The sequence below is a fragment of the Ranitomeya imitator genome, chromosome 1 (genome assembly GCF_032444005.1).
Source record: "Ranitomeya imitator isolate aRanImi1 chromosome 1, aRanImi1.pri, whole genome shotgun sequence".
Lineage (NCBI taxonomy): Eukaryota > Metazoa > Chordata > Amphibia > Anura > Dendrobatidae > Ranitomeya > Ranitomeya imitator.
Window position 1 is genome coordinate 783,298,020 of NC_091282.1, and position 12,955 is coordinate 783,310,974.

The 12,955-nt window shown below is 46.5% G+C and overlaps 1 protein-coding gene across 4 annotated transcripts in view; it reads left to right on the forward strand.

The window, feature by feature from the left end:
- The window catches only part of PPP4R4 (protein phosphatase 4 regulatory subunit 4), a 128,119-nt gene that overhangs the window by 55,348 nt on the left and 59,816 nt on the right, over positions 1-12,955 (forward strand). For all 4 annotated transcript variants that reach the window (XM_069737275.1, XM_069737293.1, XM_069737283.1 and 1 more), the window contains exons 6-7: positions 7,774-7,880; positions 8,153-8,260. In XM_069737275.1, coding sequence (XP_069593376.1) covers positions 7,774-7,880; positions 8,153-8,260 — 215 coding nt within the window. The remainder of the gene's footprint in view (positions 1-7,773; positions 7,881-8,152; positions 8,261-12,955) is intronic.

Consider the following 12,955-nt stretch of genomic DNA (forward strand, 5'->3'; position numbering starts at 1 on the left):
TCTGTGTGTGCCACACTAAGCATGGAGAAGAGAACTGTCTGATGACTTGAGAAGAAAAACTGTTGAACAATATCAACAATCTCAAGGTTACAATCCATCTCCAGAGATCTTGATGTGCCTTTGTCCATGGTGCACAACATAAACAAGAAGTTTACAACCCATGGCACTGTTGCTAATCTTCCTGGACGGCGGAGAAAAGTTGTTGAAAGATTGCAATTGCAATGCAGGATAGTCCGAATGGTGGATAAGCAGCCCCAATCAAGGTCCAAAGAAATTCAAGGCCTACAAAGAAAAAATGAGCACAGTACCTACAGTCAAATATGGTGGAGGGTCACAGATGTTCTAGGGTTGATTTGCTGCCTCTGGCACTGAGAGCCTTGACTGTGTGCAAGGCATCATGAAATCTGAAGATTACCAAAGGATTTTGGGTTGCAATGTAGTGTCCAGTGTCAGAAAGCTGGGCTTGCATCCTAAGTCCTTCCAGCAGGACAATGACCTCAAAGATGCTTCAATAAGCCCCCAGAAATGGATGGAAACTAAGTGCTGGAGAGTTCTGAAGTGGCAGCAATGAGTCCAGATCTAAATCCCATTGATCACCTGTGGGGAGATCTTACAATTGCTGTTGGGGGAAGACGAAATATGAGACCGGGAGCAGATTGTAAGAACAGTCGTCCAAGATCCCAGCTGAGAGGAGTAAGAATCTTGTGGATGTTTTTTGGAGGCGACTGACTGCAGTTATTTATACCAAAGGGTGCAGCTAAATATTAAGATGAGGGTGCCAACAATTCTGTCCGGATCATTTTGGGGGTTTTGAGTGAAATTATGCCTCTGTTTTTTTTAAGTTGTTCCAATAAACACGAATGAAATAAACCTGTGTATAACAAAACATGATGAATTTCAATAATTTTCTTGGGAGAAATATTGCTCTTTCTGGAACAATTTCAAGGCTGCTAACACTTTTGGCCATGACTTTGTTTCTTTAAAGTTCACAAGATCCCCTCCAGTAATAGACAAGCCCCCAATCACCGTGACTCTTCGCACTAAACCTGAAGTTTCCTCCAAAGCAAAGAGATTTATGTAGATAAATTAGCCAGAATGTCCTGGTATCCGCGACGCTCGCTGCTGGGTAACTGCCTGGTACATTACAAAGTATGTGCAGCGCAAATAAGAAAAGGGTAAAAGTAACCAAGAAGATCCCTGCAAGCATCGAGGAGCGAGCAATATAAACTGTTATACACTGCTCAAAAAAATAAAGGGAACACTTAAACAGAATATAACTTCAAGTAAATCAAACTTCTGTGAAATCAAACTGTCCACTTAGGAAGCACCACCGTTTGACAATCAATTTCACTTGCTGTTGTGCAAATGGAATAGACAACAGATGGAAATTATTCACAATTATCAAGACACACTCAATAAAGGAGTGTTTCTGCAGGTGGGGACCACAGACCACATCTCAGTACCAATGCTTTCCGGCTGATGTTTCGGTCACTTGTGAATGTTGGTTGTGCTTTCACACTCGTGGTAGCATGAGATGGACTCTACAATCCACACTCGTGGCTCAAGTAGTGCAGCTCATCCAGGATGGCACATCAATGCGTGCGGTGGCAAGAAGGTTTGCTGTGTCTGTCAGTGTAGAGGCTGGAGGCGCTACCAGGAGACAGGCCAGTACACTAGGAGGCGTGCAGGGGGCCGTCGGAGGGCAACAACCCAGCAGCAGGACTGCTACCTCAGCCTTTGTGCAAGGAGGAACAGGAGAAGCACTGCCAGAGCCCTGCAAAATGACCTCTAGCAGGCCACAAATGTGCATGTGTCTGCACAAACAGTTAGAAACAGACTCCATGAGGATGGTCTGAGTGTCCGACGTCCACAGATGGTGGTTGTGCTCACAGCCCAACACCGTGCAGGACGCTTGGCATTTGCCACAGAACACCAGGGTTAGCAAATTCATAACTGGCGCCCTGTGCTCTTCACAGATGAAAGCAAGTTCACACTGAGCACATGTGACAGAGTCTGGAGACGCCATGGAGAGCAATCTGCTGCCTGCAACATCCTTCAGCATAACCGGTTTGGCAGTGGGTCAGTAATGATATGGGGTGGCATTTCTTTGGAGGGCCGCACATCCCTCCATGTGCTCGCCAGAGGTAGCCTGACTGCCATTGGGTACCGAGATGAGATCCTCAGACCCCTTGTGAGACCATATGCTGGTGCAGTTGGCCCTGGGTTCCTCCTAATGCAGGACAATGCCAAACCTCATGTTGCTGGAGTGTGTCAGCAGTTCCTGCAAGATGAAGGCATTGAAGCTATACACTGGCCCGCCCGTTCCCCAGACCTGAATCCGATTGAACACATCTGGGACATCATGTCTCGCACCATTAACCAACCACGTCACGTTGCACCACAGACTGTCTCGGAATTGACGGATACTTTAGTCCACGTCTGGGAGGAGATCCCTCAGGAGACCATCCGCCGCCTCATTAGGAGCATGTCCAGGCATTGTAGGGAGGTCATACAGGCACGTGGAGGCCACACACACTACTGAGCATCATTTTTTTTGTCTTGAGGCATTTCCACTGAAGTTGGATCAGCCTGTAACTTCATTTTCCCCTTTGATTTTGAGCATCATTCCAACTCCAGACCTCTGTGGGATATTAGTTGTGATTTTTGTTGATAATTTTTAGGTTTTATTGTTCTCAACACATTCCACTATGTAATGAATAAAGATTTACAACTGGAATATTTCATTCAGTGATATCTAGGATGTGGCATTTTAGTGCTTATTTGTTTTAAGCAGTGTATAATAATATACATGGTAGACACCAAGGGCATGAGAAAGCACACAAAATGATCTGTGTTGTACTCCAGAGCTGTAATCCCTATTCTGCTGGTGCAGTCACTGTGTACATACATTACTGATCCTGAGTTACCTCCTGTATTATACCCCAGAGCTGCACTCACTATTCTGCTTTTGCAGTCACTGTATACATACATTACTGATACTGTACTGATCCTGAGTTGCATCCTGTATTATACTCCAGAGCTGCACTCACTATTCTGCCGGTTAAGTCACTGTGTACATACATTACATTACTGATCCTGAGTTACATCCTGTATTATACCCCAGAGCTGCACTCACTATTCTGCTGGTGCAGTCACTGTGTACATACATTACATTACTGATCCTGCATTGATCCCGAGTTACATCCTGCATTATACTCCAGAGCTGCACTCACTATTCTGCTGGTGCAGTCACTGTGTACATACATTACATTGCTGATCCTGTACTGATCCTGAGTTACCGTATTTTCCAGCGTATGAGATGACTTTTTAACCCCTAAAAATTGTCCCAAAAGTCGGGGGTCGTCTTATACGCTGGGTACGGGTGCACGGAGCGATCCTGGATGGTTCCCAGGGTCTGGAGGAGAAGAGACTCTCCTTCAGGCCCTGGGATCCATATTCATGTAAAAAATAAAGAATAAAAATAAAAAATATGGATATACTCACCCTTGGATGGCCCCTGCCTTTCACCGCTGCAAGCGTCTGCCTCCGTTCCTGAGAATGCAGTGAGTGAAGGACCTTCGATGACGTTGCGGTCAGGTCACCTAAGCATCGTGCGTTCCACGTGTGATACCTAACCACTGCGCTAAATAAAAATAAAGTGGAGCGGTCCCGAACACCAAGGTCTCTGAATGCTCCATAGGCCCATTCCGCATAGGAGAGACCGGCCAGCTGAGACAAGCCAATGGAGGCGCCCACCCTGTTGTACACCTCTGTGTTGAAGGGACAACGAAGCAGGAAGTGGTCCATGCTTTCCAGCACGGTACCACAATTCTCCTGAGGACAGTTCCTGTCCTCAGAGCTCCTACACTTCAGATTGTCCCTCACACACAGTTTCCCATGGAAGCAGCGCCAAGTCCCAAAACTTTGAGGGGATCCTGAGAGAATTCAAAAGATGCAAACCCGCCCCAAGATCCTAATTTGGGCAATCCCTGAGCGCCAGAGGCCTCTGGAAGTGGGTCAATAGAACTCTATTGTCAAGGAGTTTCCTTGGCAGAGTCCTGACCTCCCACATTCCCAGACCACACTGACAAATTACCTTCCTCATATGGTAAGTAACCTCCCTCTTGACCAGGTTCAGTGTATTCTCCCATAACGGTTGGAAGAGCAAACTGTAGACCCAAGAGATTCCGGCAAGATGCACACACTGCCCAGATAAATCAGTAAAGGGAGCAGGTAAGTTTTGATCAGGTTTACCCTTTCCCTTAGGGTCAAAGATCAACCCTTCCATTGGTTCACCTTCTGAGTGGCGATCTCTAGCCTGCTGTCCCAATTTTATTTGGGGTAATCCCCCTGGCCAAATTCGATGCCAGGGACTTTTGCAGAGACTTTGGGTCCTGGAAAGGTGTCTCCTCCCACACTTATCCTTGTTGATCTTGGACCCGGATGTCTCCGAGTAGCGATCTACCTCTGACATTAGCCACCCTGCCTCCTCGTGAGAGGAAACAAAAACAGTGACATTATCAGCATACGCCACCACCCTCAGAGTGGCTTCCGGTGCTGCCAGGTCTATCCCGATCCTGGCTAAGGATCCACGCTCCACCCTCCTAAGAAGTTGGTCAATCACAAACACGTACAGCAGCGGGCTCAAGGGACAACCCTGGTGGACACCAGACTCAACCTCAAAAGATCTGCCAATCCAACCGTTCAAAGCGGGAATCTCTCTGCCCCACTGTACGAGGTCTTGAGCCAATCAATAACCCCCCGCCCCCCCCCCCCCCTGCAGGCCATATCTCGGAGGAACGGACCAGAGGTACTCGCGGTTAACACGGTCAAAAGCTTTTGCCTGGTCCAGTGGCAGAATGTACCCCTTCCAGTGACCAGCCCTACCCTGCTCCACTGCCTCTCGGAGACAGAGCACAGCGCTAAATGTGCTGCGACCCACAACATAGCAATGCTGGGCCTCCAAAAGGAGTCGGGGTGCAAATTTCACCACCCGATTAAAACCGCACCTTTGCCAGAACCTTCCTGTCTGCATTGAGAAGCGCTATGGGACGCCAGTTCTCAATGCAAGATGGTTTCTTACCCTTTGACAAGATGATCAGAGCAGACCTCCTCATTGACTTCAGCAGAGTGCCCGAGGAAAGACCCTTATTGAGTATCTCAGTCAAGAGGGGAGCCAAAACGTCCTTAAAGGTCTTATAGAATTCAGTTGTTAAGCCATCTGGACGAGGCGATTTTTTTTTTTTTTTTTGTGTGCAAGCCCTTCAATCGCCAACTTAACCTCCTCTTCCCTGATCGTTTCCTTCAAAACGTCAAGAGAGGGGTCTACCCATGGTTCGGGGACAGCTTCAGCCAGGAAAGCCGACATCTCATCTCAGTCAAGATTCCTCTTCCCCAAGAGGTGCGAGTAGAAGGATCTGACAACCTCCCCGTAGTGTCGACCAGTCCTGTAACCACTTTACTATTCACTGACATCTTGCAGTTTCTGTAAGGGTCGGGCGAGCGGTACTTCCCGTGATACCTCTCAAAAACCAAAGATGCGTGCCTATCCTACTGACACCTCATAAGCAAAGATTTCACTCTGGAGATCTCCTCGCGGCTACCTCCAGTTGAGACAAAATGCTTGAGTTTCCTCCTCAGACCCTGATACAGGCGGTACGTGCTCAGACTCCTGAGGCTCGAGAGCTGGTGGAAGAATCTCGCCACCCTTTCCTTCGACATCTCCACCACTCTGACTTACTACTACAAAGATCCAGTAAGGGTACCTGGCTCTGAAGGAAATCCTCAAAGGACTGTCTTATCTCCGCTTCTTCCAAGAGAGATGAACTGAGCCTCCAAAAGCCTCTTCCCATCCGGAGGGTCTCTGTAACATTCAGAGAAAACAAAATTAAATAGTGGTCGGAGAACTACACCTCAACAACAGACACTGCTGAAGCTTCCTTTAAATAAAACCTATCTATCCTAGACCTACAGTTACCTCTAGGATAGGTGAACCTCTCGTGGCCTGGTGTGTGCCGAATGTGGACAACTACTAGGCGAGCCTCACGAGCTATGCTATTAAGGGTGACGCTATCATAAGTCAGCTTGTCTCTAGAACCTCCTCTATCTCGGGGCCTCGTGACAGCATTTAAGTCTCCTCCAAAGACAACCTGTCGACTTAAGGTAAAAGGTAAGGCTCGATCCTCATAGAGACACTTTCGGTGCTTCTTAGATTGGGGACCATAGATGTTAATGAGCTGGAGCTCTTGTCCCTTCATGAGGACATCTAAGATCAGGCACCTCCCCATTTGTAACTCAATAACCTGTCGGCATTCCACCGATGCGGTAAAAAGGACCGCCACTCCGCTATACGGCTCGGCCTCAAGAGACCAATAGGAGGGCCCGAGTCTCCACTCCCTCTTAGCTTTAAACACGTCTGCCATGTTTGGCAGCCTTGTCTCTTGCAAAAACAAATTTGTCAGCTTCAACCCAGCTGAGAAAATCAAAGGCCGCAAATCTAGCTGTATTTGTCTTTATGCTGGCAACATTAATGGACGCCAGCGTCAACAGAGTGGGTACTGCCATCGTTGGTGATTGTAAGATGGCTTTCTTCTTCCCACTTCCCTTATCCTCTGTCTCAGAGGAGGAATCCTTCCCACTCTTTAATGACATAGAGGTATCCATTTCCACGTGTCTTTTTCTTTTTATTGTCCTCGTCTCCGGACTCTGGGCCAGTCCCTCCCTCCAAGCACCTTACATTCCTAGAAGACCCCAGCGCTGCAAGGCTGAAGTGCTATCCACTGAGCCACCTTGCTGCCCTACTCCTGAGTTACATCCTGTATTGTGCTCCAGAGCTGCACTCACTATTCTGCATTCTTCAGGGTTTGAATTTCCCAACCTCTGTTTGTTCAGTGTCTGTATAGAAGTTGCTTTCATGAATCAGTTTACAATCATGTGATGTAGGAAATTGTAGCAAGTGCACCATAAATGGCTGTAACAGTGCCGCCTCCTGGCCTTGATTATGAACTGCTCGATGAGCCGCCACACATAAGAAAGGTACTGTATATAGCGTGAGTGTCTCTTATACACAGGGGATGTCTCTTATACACAGGGGATGTCTCTTATATGTAGGGGATGTCTCTGATATACAGGGGGTGTCTCTTATACAGGGGATGTCTCTTATACAGGGGATGCCTGTTATATACAGGGGATGTCTCTTATACAGGGGATGCCTGTTATATACAGGGGATGTCTCTTATATACAGGGGATGTCTCTTATACGTAGGGGATGTCTCTTATATACAGGGGATGTCTCTTATAAGTAGGGGATGTCTCTTATATACAGAGGATGTCTCTTATATACAGGAGATGTCTCTTATACGCAGAGGATGTCTCTTATATACAGAGGATGTCTCTTATACACAGAGGATGTCTCTTATAAGTAGGGGATGTCTCTCATACACAGAGGATGTCTCTTATATGCAGGAGATGTCTCTTATATACAGGGGATGTCTCTTATATGTAGGGACTGTCTTTTATATACAGGGGATGTCTCTTAGATACAGGGGATGTCCCTTATATACAGGGGATGTCTCTTATATACAGAGGATGTCTCTTATATACAGGGGATGACTCTTATATACAGGGGATGTCTCTTAGATACAGGGGATGTCTCTTATACACAGGGGATGTCTCTTATATACAGGGGATGTCCCTTATATACAGGGGATGTCTCTTGTATACAGGGGATGTCTCTTATATACAGGTCACTCACTTTTCTCTCTCCTCCTACAGATCCTCAATCCTCTTGTATCCAAAGCACAGCTGTCTCAGACGTTACAGTCACGACTTACCAGATGCAAGATCCTAGGGAAACTTGCTAACAAGTTTGAAGCTCACATGTAAGTCACGGGGGAAATCTGCTTTTTATGTACAGTTTGAAAAACTATTGTGCACTAGTCCTGGTCACACTGCTGATACTCGTTACAATGTATCATTGTAGGTCAGAATGAGCTCCATACAGTGCAGGACCTGCGTAAGACCTTTGATGCTGCTGTGTTGGGCTCATTGTGACAAGGCATCTGCGTGAACCCAGGGTGCACTTACTTGTCAAGTTTCATCATTACTGAGACCTGTAGACATTTTCACTAAAACTTCCCCATCTGTGTTACAGAGTGAAACGTGACATACTGCCCCTAGTGGAATCCTTGTGTCAGGACGTAGAGTATGAAGTCCGCTCTTGTATGTGTCGCCAACTGGAGTTTATTGCGCAAGGTATAGGGTGAGTAATGTGTCACCTCAATAATGTACAGTACAGAGCTAAAGTTTGGACACACCTTCTCATTTAAAGATTTTTCTGTATTTTCATGACTATGAAAATTGTACATTCACACTGAAGGCATCAAAACTATGAATTAACACATGTAGAATTATATACTTAACAAAAAAGTGTGAAACAACTGAAATTATGTCTTATATTCTAGGTTCTTCAAAGTACCATATATACTCGAGTATAAGCCGACCCCCCCTAGTTTTGCCACAAAAAACTGGGAAAACTTAATGACTCGAGTATAAGCCTAGGGTGGAAAATGCAGCAGCTAACGGTAAATTTCAAAAGTAAAAATAGATACCAATAAAAGTAAAATTAATAGAGACATCAGTAGGTTAAGTGTTTTTGAAATCCATATTGAATCAGGAGGCCCATATAATGCTCCATAAAGTTTGATGGGCTCCATAAGATGCTCCATATTAAAATATGCCCCATATAATCCTGCATAAAGGGTAATAAGGGCCCCATAAGATGCTCCATACAGTCACTTGCCCCATATAATGCTGCACAAGTGTTATGGCCCCATAAGATGCTCCATACAGCCACTTGCCCCATATAGTGCTGCACAAGTGTTATGGCCCCATAAGATGCTCCATACAGCCACTTGCCCCATATAGTGCTGAACAAGTGTTATGGCCCCATAAGATGCTCCATACAGTCACTTGCCCTATATAGTGCTGCACAAGCGTTATGGCCCCATAAGATGCTCCATACAGCCACTTGCCCCATATAGTGCTGCACAAGTGTTATGGCCCCATAAGATGCTCCATACAGCCACTTGCCCCATATAGTGCTGCACAAGTGTTATGGCCCCATAAGATGCTCCGCACAGCCACTTGCCCCTTATAATGCTGCACAAGTGTTATGGCCCCATACAGATGCTCCGCACAGCCACTTGCCCCATATAGTGCTGCACAAGTGTTATGGCCCCATAAGATGCTCCGCACAGCCACTTGCCCCTTATAGTGCTGCACAAGTGTTATGGCCCCATACAGATGCTCCGCACAGTCACTTGCCCCATATAGTGCTGCACAAGTGTTATGGCCCTATACAGATGCTCCGCACAGTGACTTGCCCCATGTAGTGCTACACAAGTGTTATGGCCCCATAAGATGCTCTGTACAGCCACTTGCCCCATTTGCTTTTGCTGCCATAAAAAAAAAAAAAAAAATCACATACTCACCTCTCTTCGCTCAGGCCCCCGGCACTTTTACTTGCTCCTCGTGCGGCTCCGTCTTCGGCACTAACAATCAGCAGAGGGCGCGAACTGACTACGTCACCGCGCCCTCTGACCTGAGCGTCACTGCCAGAGGATGCTGAAGACAGAGCCGCACCGGAAGGAGGAGCAGGTAAATATCACGCAGCGCTCCCCCTCCCCGTATACTTACCTGCTCCTGGCGCTGTGTCCCTGCTTCATCCATCGCTGCATCTTCTTCCTGTATTGAGCGGTCACCGTTACCACTCATACAGTAATGAATATGCGGTTCCACCTCTGTGGGAGGTGGAGCCGCATATTCATTACTGCAATGAGCGGTACCATGTGACCGCTCAGTACAGGAAGAATCTGCAGCGCTGGAAGAAGCAGGGACGGCGCCGGGAGTAGGTAAGTATAATTAGACAGCCCCCGCTCCCCTGCTGACCCCCGGGTCTGACTCGAGTATAAGCCGAGAGGGGGACTTTCAGTCCAAAAAAATGGGCTGAAAATCTCGGCTTATACTCGAGTATATATGGTAGCCACCTTTTACTTTGATGACTGCTTTGCACACTCTTGGCATTCTCTTGATGAGCTTCAAGAGGTAGTCACCGGTAATGGTCTTCCAACAATCTTGAAGGAGTTCCCAGAGATGCTTAGCACTTGCTGGCACTTTTGCTTTCACTCTGCGGTCCAGCTCACCCCAAACCATCTCGATTGGGTTCAGTTCTGGTGACTGTGGAGGCCAGGACATCTGGGGTAGCACCCCATCACTCTCCTTCTTGGTCAAATAGCCCTTACACAGCCTGGAGGTGTGTTTTGGGTCATTGTCCTGTTGAAAAATAAATGATGGTCCAACTAAACGCAAACCGGATGGAATAGCGTGCCGCTGCAAGATGCTGTGGTAGCCATGCTGGTTCAGTATGCCTTCAATTTTGAATAAATCCCCAACAGTGTCACCAGCAAAGCACCCCCACACCATCACACCTCCTCCACCATGCTTCATGGTGGGAACCAGGCCCGTAGAGTCCATCCGTTCACCTTTTCTGCGTCACACAAAGACACGGTGGTTGGAACCAAAGATCTCAAATTTGGACTCATCAGACTAAAGCACTGATTTCCACTGGTCTAATGTCCATACCTTGTGGTCTTTAGCCCAAACAAGTCTCTTCTGCTTGTTGCCTGTCCTTAGCAGTGGTTTCCTAGCAGCTATTTTACCATGAAGGCCTGCTGCCCAAAGTCTCCTCTTAACAGTTGTTGTAGAGATGTGTCTGCTGCTAGGACTCTGTGTGACATTGACCTGGTCTCTAATCTGAGCTGCTGTTAACCTGCAATTTATGAGGCTGGTGACTTGGATAAACTTATCCTCAGAAGCAGAGGTGACTCTTGGTCTTCTTTCTTGGGGCGGTCCTCATGTCAGCCAGTTTCTTTGTAGCGCTTGATGATTTTTTCCACTGCACTTGAGGACACTTTCAAAGTTTTCCCAATTTTTCGGACTGACTGACCTTCATTTCTTAAAGTAATGATGGCCACTCGTTTCTCTTTACTTAGCTGCTTTTTTCTTGCCATAATACAAATTCTAACAGTCTATTCAGTAGGACTATCAGCTGTGTATCCACCAGACTTCTGCACAACACAACTGATGGTCCCAACCCCATTTATAAGGCAAGAAATTACCCTTATTAAACCTGACAGGGCACACCTGTGAAGTGAAAACCATTCCCGGTGACTACCTCTTGAAGTTCATCAAGAGAATGCCAAGAGTGTGCAAAGCAGTCATCAAAGCAAAAGGTGGCTACTTTGAAGAACCTATAATATAAGACATATTTTCATTTGTTTCACACTTTTTTGTTAAGTATATAATTCCACATGTGTTAATTCATAGTTTTGATGCCTTCATTGTGAATGTACAATTTTCATAATCTTTATTAATCTTTATTTTTATATAGCGCTAACATATTCCGCAGCGCTTTACAGTTTGCACACATTATCATCACTGTCCCCGATTGGGCTCACAATCTAGAATCCCTATCAGTATGTCTTTGGAATGTGGGAGGAAACCGGAGTGCCCGGAGGAAACCCACGCAAACACAGAGAGAACATACAAACTCTTTGCAGATGTTGTCCTGGGTGGGATTAGAACCCAGGACCCCAGCGCTGCAAGGCTGCAGTGCTAACCACTGCGCCACCGTGCTGCCCACGTCATGAAAATACAGAAAAATCTTTAACCCCTTTCTGCCATTAGACGTACTATTGCGTCCATGTGGGGTGGGCTTTACTTCCCAAGGACGCAATAGTACGTCATATGCGATCGGCAGCGCTCACGGGGGGAGCGCCGCCGATCGCGGCCGGGTGTCAGCTGTTTATCGCAGCTGACATCCGGCACTATGTGCCAGGAGCGGTCACGGACCGCCCCCGGCACATTAACCCCCGGCACACCGCGATCAAAGATGATCGCGATGTGCCGGCGGTACAGGGAAGCACCGCGCAGGGAGGGGGCTCCCTGCGGGCTTCCCTGAGCCCCCCGCAGCAACGCGATGTGATCGCGTTGCTGCGAGGGTCTCACCTCCCTCCCTGCTCCCTCCAGCCCCGGATCCAAGATGGCCGCGGATCCGGGTCCTGCAGGGAGGGAGGTGGCTTCACAGAGCCTGCTCAGAGCAGGCACTGTGAAGGCTGCAGCGCTGCATGTCAGATCAGTGATCTGACAGAGTGCTGTGCAAACTGTCAGATCACTGATCTGTGATGTCCCCCCCTGGGACAAAGTAAAAAAGTAAAAAAAAAAAATTTCAAATGTGTAAAAAAAATAAAAAAAAATATTCCAAAATAATGAAAAAAAAAAAAAATATTATTCCCATAAATACATTTCTTTATCTAAATAAAAAAAAAAAAACAATAAAAGTACACATATTTAGTATCGCCGCGTCCGTAACGACCCGACCTATAAAACTGGCCCACTAGTTAACCCCTTCAGTAAACACCGTAAGAAAAAAAAATAAAAAAACGAGGCAAAAAACAACGCTTTATTATCATACCGCCGAACAAAAAGTGGAATAACACGCGATCAAAAAGACAGATATAACTAACCATGGTACCGCTGAAAACGTCATCTTGTCCCGCAAAAAACGAGCCGCCATACAGCATCATCAGCAAAAAAATAAAAAAGTTATAGTCCTGAGAATAAAGTGATGCAAAAATCATTATTTTTTCTATAAAATAGTTTTTATCGTATAAAAGCGCCAAAACATAAAAAAATGATATAAATGAGGTGTCGCTGTAATCGTACTGACCCGAAGAATAAAACTGCTTCATCAATTTTACCAAACGCGGAACGGTATAAACGCCTCCCCCAAAAGAAATTCATGAATAGCTGGTTTTTGGTCATTCTGCCTCACAAAAATCGGAATAAAAAGCGATCAAAAAATGTCACGTGCCCGAAAATGTTACCAATAAAAACA